We start from the raw sequence: 5,872 nt of genomic DNA, 5'->3' as shown, positions 1-5,872 counted from the left end.
GCCCAGGTGGGTCTCGAACCTGCGGACTCAGGCAATTCACTCACCTCAGCCTCCCAAAGGCACAGGATTACAGGCTGAGCCACCGAGCCCGGCACATTACAATTCTTAATACATATGTACAAAATACTTTCAAGGAAGATGGTACCACTTCACACACCAGCAGTATATAAGTGCCACTTGTTCATGTTCTCACCAAGGTTAGAGAACAGTTTTTAAGCTGGGCTCGGTGGCTCAGCCTATAATCCTGGGCCTTTGGGAGGCTTAGATGAGTGGATTGCCTGAGCCCGCGGGTTCGAGACCCGCCTGGGAAACTTAGTGGGACCTCATCTCTATAATAAAACAAAAAAAAATTAGCCGGGCGTGGTAGCGCGCGCCTGACAGTTCCAGCTACTTGGAATGCTGAGGCGGAAGGATCGCCGGAGCCCAGCAGGTCGAGGATGCAGTAGCCGGGAGCGGCCACTGCACTCCAGTCTGGGCAACAGAGTGAGAATCCAACTCAAAAAAAAAAGAGAGAACAGTTTTTAGCTTGGTTGACTTGATGGATGCATTCATTTCCTACGGCCACTATAATAGGGTGCCTGAAGACACAGAAATGTATTCTCTCACAGTTCTGGAGACCAGAAGTCCAAAATCAAGGTTGCAGCAGTCCCATGCTCCCTTGGGAGTCTTCAGAGAAGGCTCTTTCTTTGCCTCTGTCCTTGCTTTTGGTGGTTGCTGATCAGTCTGTCTCCATCCTCACATGACTTCCATCCTTGCATGTCTCCATATGACCTGCTCCTCCTTCTTTTTTTTTTTTTTTTTGAGTTGGGGGGTCTTACTCTGTTGCCCAAGCTGGAGTACAGTGGCATGATCATGGTCACCACATTGGCATGATCATGGTGCACCACAGCCTGGGATCAGGCAATCCTTCTGCCTCAAAGTAGCTGGGACTACAGGCACATACCACCACACTCAGGCTACTTTAAAATTTTTTTTTGTAAAGATGAGGTGTTGTCCAAGTTGGAGCCAAACCCCTGGGCTCAGGCAATTCTCTTGCCTCAGCCTCCCAAATTGCTGGGATTACAGGTGTGAGCTACCATGCCCAGTCTTTCATGGCCTTCCTATATGGTCTTCCCCATGGTATGACCTCATCTTAACTATTACGTTTACAAAGACCCTATTTCCAAATAAGGTCCTATTTTGAGGTTCTAGATGGACATGAACTTTGGGGGAGCACTATCCAATCCAGTACAATGGGTAAAACAGAGGTTTCTTATAATTTTTTTTACTACGAATTTTTAAAAACATATTTAAGCCGGGCTCGGTGGCTCAGCCTGTAATCCCGTGCTTTGGGAGCCCGCTGGTTCGAGACCCACCTGGGCAACTTGGCTAGACCTTATCTCTACAATAAATCAACAAATTAGCTGGGTGTGGTAGCACACACCTGTAGTTCCAGCTACTTTTAAGGCTGAGGTGGAAGGATCGCTGGAGCCCAGCAGGTCGAGGCTGCAGTGGCTGGGGGCGGCCACTGCACTCCAGTCTGAGCGATAGAGTGACACTCCAACTCAGAAAAAAAAAATATCTTTAATATACATCAAAGGGTTCAATCAAAGACTTAATTTAAAAAAAAAAACAAAGATAACACCACAGCTCGAGATCAAGGAAAAGACAAACCATCTAAAGGAAAAGAGAAAATAAAAGACAACACAGAGCCGGGCTCGGTGGCCCAGCCTGTAATCCCACACCTTTGGGAGGCTGAGGTGAGTGAATTGCCTGAGCCCGCGGGTTCGAGACCCGCCTGGGCAGCAAGACCTCATCTCTACAATAAATCACAAAATCAGCCGGGCATGGTAGCGCATGCCTGTAATTCCGGCTACTTGGAAGGCTGAGGCGGAAGGATCGCCGAAGCCCAGCAGGTCGAGGCTGTGGTGGCTGGGAGCAGCCACTGCACTCCAGTCTGGGTGACGGAGTGAGACTCCAACTCAAAAAAAAAAAAAAAGAAAATACTAAAGACGACACAGAAGAGGTTGTGCAGCCCAGGTCAAGGTAGGTTTCTTGCAGGTACTTAGGTTTATTATGATTTTAATGTTCAGCTGTTATTGAAGGGAAACACACACACACAACTATGACAGCTCAGAAATGCTGATGTCAAATAATGGGACATCTTCACTGTGGACTAGCTCATGGATATACTTGCTGGTTGGGCTGAGTCTGGGAACGTGCCCCACCTGAGGCAGGTGATTAAGCTGGTTCTGACCCTGCCACCCTCAGTTCATCATGAATAGGCCACCTTTGGCAGCTCATAATTTTTGTAGGCCTCAACTTCATTTGCACGAAGATATGCTTCAGGTTGGACAAAACGGGCAATTTCTAGGGTCTCTCCTACCTCTGAATCTTTCCCCATCAGGGAAGATTCTGGATGATCCAGCTCTGGCTGATTCATGTCCGACTATAGGTAAAAGGTGGCAAGAGAGTGCCTTCACAGGAGACCTTCACAAGAGACCTTCACGGGTCAGGCAGTTCCCTGCTCTGCCTGCTCAGTGCTTCCCAACGCTCTCCTCTGCCAGGCCCAGCCAGGTTGCACGGTTTCCAAGGTCTCTTATAGACATTGGCTCTGACTAGCAGCCCAGCATCAGCCTCCTAGCTAGTCTCTTGCTTTCACTCTCACCCACTTCCAATCCAATTCCCCCTCGTCAGCCAGTGTGATGTTTCTACAAGACAGTCTGTTGCTCCTTTGCTTTGCTTAAGAGATTTTCTGTAGTCGCTCACTTTAATTTTGGTAAAATTCAGATTGTTCCCAAATGATCTGGTTCTGTTTATGTTCCACCTTCAACCCCCTTCAGCTACCCAGGCCTCTTAGCTCTTCAAACACAGCAAGTGCTTCCCCACTTGGTGCCTTCAAACCTGCTACTTCCTCTGCTTTGCTTCCATGCCCAATGTAGGTGGCTCATTTTTATCACCTTCAGATCTCAGCTCTTTTAACTTGAAGATTTATTTTTGTGAGATCTCAGCTCTTTTGGTGTCCCCCAGCCAACCTGTCCCTTCTGGTTATCTCCTCACCTTGCACTGTTCCCCAGAGTCCCTGCCCAGTCTGTATTGCATAGGATGGCATTTGCAGTGTCTTCTCCAGAGGAGTTCAAGCCCCATGCTCTATTTTATCATCGTGTGCCCTGCTAGCCTACTGCTTCAAATACAGTGGCCACCCAAATGTTGAATAAATAACCAGGCTATGTTCCTCCAACCCTTCTTCTTCACAGTGCTACTGCTCCAACCTTCCAGCAGAATGGTTTTCTGCGTTCTTAGCATCCATGTCTCTGCAAGCAGTTTCCTCTATGGGTCAGGATCTGACTGCTAGCTGTATTACAACTCCTTTGATACTCACAAAAACCTCATGCAGTGGGTACCCCAGTTATCCCTATTTTACAGATAAGGAAACTGAAGTTCAGCAAGGTCAAGTTACTCACTCTTGGTCTACATAGCTACAACTAGTGGGGTCAAGATTCAAACCCACCAAGTACCCTTATACGCCAAACTCATCAGAGTGGAACTCTGGGCTGTGGCCAACAGGTATGGCAGCTTACCAACACATTCGGCGAGCTAAATGCAGAATGGAGGTTAGATCCTGGGGAGGCTTAAGACCCCCAGGCTAGAGAATTTTCCCCAGCTGAAGTCACACTGCCTCCCCATGGCCAAGACAGTGAGCTCTCCTCTGTGTGATTTTAAAATGGAATTATTGGTTTAGAAGCCAAAGTTGAAGGTAATATCTCCAATTATGGCTCATGTTCTGAAAACCAGAATTCTTTGGAAGTTAATGGAAAACTCAAAATAGCAGAGTGCTCTTCTGGTGTTTGCAGAGAGCTTTGAAGTCTCAAATAACTGACAGTGAAGAGCAGGTAAACAAAGCACTCAATGCAGAAGCAGGTCTCAAGAGCAATTTACATTTATTTGCTGATGACCCTGACTAAACATATTTCAAATACAGCACAAGTTGAATCTGTTTGTTGGGTGAAGTTGCTTCTCGCCAACTGCAAAATGTGGTCCATGAAGAGTCACTCGAGCATCATCTTCAAGCTAAGGCCCCAACTGTGGGCAAACAGCTGGTGGGTGGACCTGGTCCTTTGGGCCTGGATGAGTCCTCCAAAAAACTATTCCTTGTTCTCATACTTGTGCTTGATGTGTTTCCACAGCTTCTATATTTTAAAGACAAGAGACACAAACTTTGACCTCTGCCTCTCAATTTTACAACTACTCCCACTGCCCTAGTCTTTAAGACAAGCTTGAGAAAAACATGTGCTATGTCCTGTGTTTGCCTGAAGGGCAAACTGGAAGCAATACTAGCCTTGATGCACAATTCCTAACTTTTTTTTTTTGAGTCAGAGTCTCACTCTGTCACCAGGCTGGAGTGTAGTGGCACACTCACAACCACCGCAGCCTCAAGCTGCTGGGCTCAGGTGATCCTGCTGCCTCAGTTGGAACTACAGGTGTGCGCTACCATGACTGGCTTTTTTACTTTTTGTAGAGACAAGGTCTCACCAAGTTGTACAGGCTGGTCTTGAACCCCTGAGCCCAGGCAATCCTCTCACCTAGGCCTCCCAAAGTGCTGGGATTATAGGCTTGAGTCACCACACCTGGTCTAATTCCTAACTTTTATAAAATACTTTGATGCTTTCAATCACCATGTGAAGTGGGAAGGGATGATCTTAATTTTACAGGAAATTTAAATAGAGATTGAAGGAACTGCCCCAAAGCACACAATTATTAAGGAACAGAGCCTGGAATACGACTTAGTTCTTCAACTCCCAGTATTACTCAAGAGCCTTAAGTGCAAAGTCCCCTAACAGTTCATACTGAGCCATTTTTTATTTCCTTAGACCTAAATTGGTTGAAATTCTCATTCTCAAAAAACACAGGAAAATGAGTGAGTTATGATAACGTACTTGATGCTTTTCTTTTCTTTTTTTTTTTGAGTTGGAGTCTCACTATCGCCCAGACTGGAGTGCAGTGGCCACTCCCGGCCACTGCAGCCTCGACCTGCTGGGCTCTGGAGATCCTTCAGCCTCAGCCTTCCAAGTAGCTGGAACTACAGGCGTGCGCTACCACGCCCGGCTAATTTTTTGATTTACTGTAGAGATGAGGTCTTGCCAAGTTGCCCAGGCAGGTCTTGAACCCGCGGGCTCAGGTAATCCACTCACCTCAGCCTCCCAAAGGCGCGGGATTACAGGCTGAGCCACCGAGCCCAGCTTTTTTTTTTTAATTTTTTTTTTTTTTGAGTTGGAGTCTCACTCTGTCACCCAGGCTGGAGTGGTGGCAGGCTCACAGCCACTGCAGCCTCGACCTGCTGGGATCCGGCCATCCTTCCGCCTCAACCTTCCAAGTAGCTGTAACTATAGGTGCAAGCTACCACGCCTGGCTAATTTTTGATTTATTGTAGAGGCGAGGTCACACCAAGTTGCCCGGACTGGTCTCGACCCGCGGGCTCAAGCAATCCACTCACCTTGGCCTCCCAAAGTGCTGGGATTACAGGCTGAGCCACTGAGCCCGGCCTCTTAGATGGTTTTCTACATCAGTGAGAATGACCAACAGAACCACTTGCAAGAGAAGAGACAGTGGCGATACCTTCACATGGGCAGGAAGTTGCCCTGGGCACAGGAAGTATAGCACTAATGGTCAGAGCCTTCCTGGGCTATAGAGTCAGATAGCCTCAAATTAAAAATAAGTGAGCAGTGGAACAGGGCTACATGTATAAGGCCTTTCCCAGTATGGCCACAATTTTTTTCTTTTTTGAGTTGGAGTCTCACTCTGTCGCCCAGGCTGGAGTGCAGTGGCAGACTCACAGCCACTGCAGCCTCGACCTGCTGGACTCTGGCGATCCTTCCACCTCAGCCTTCTAAGT

General features: G+C 47.6%; 2 protein-coding genes across 2 annotated transcripts in view; one reads left to right on the top strand and one right to left on the bottom strand.

The window, feature by feature from the left end:
* Positions 1 to 5,872, top strand: part of ZMAT5 (zinc finger matrin-type 5) — a 38,992-nt gene that overhangs the window by 2,617 nt on the left and 30,503 nt on the right. The window lies entirely within an intron of this gene.
* Positions 3,904 to 5,872, bottom strand: part of LOC103271686 (cytochrome b-c1 complex subunit 9) — a 3,129-nt gene continuing 1,160 nt past the window's right edge. The window contains exon 2 of the mRNA XM_008069176.1: positions 3,904 to 4,169. Coding sequence (XP_008067367.1) covers positions 4,125 to 4,169 — 45 coding nt within the window. The 3' untranslated portion in view covers positions 3,904 to 4,124. The remainder of the gene's footprint in view (positions 4,170 to 5,872) is intronic.

This window comes from Carlito syrichta, unplaced genomic scaffold, assembly GCF_000164805.1.
Source record: "Carlito syrichta isolate Samal-C Ts95f unplaced genomic scaffold, Tarsius_syrichta-2.0.1 Scaffold311843, whole genome shotgun sequence".
NCBI classification, from domain to species: Eukaryota; Metazoa; Chordata; class Mammalia; order Primates; family Tarsiidae; genus Carlito; species Carlito syrichta.
This window is presented reverse-complemented; position numbering and strand designations above follow the sequence as displayed.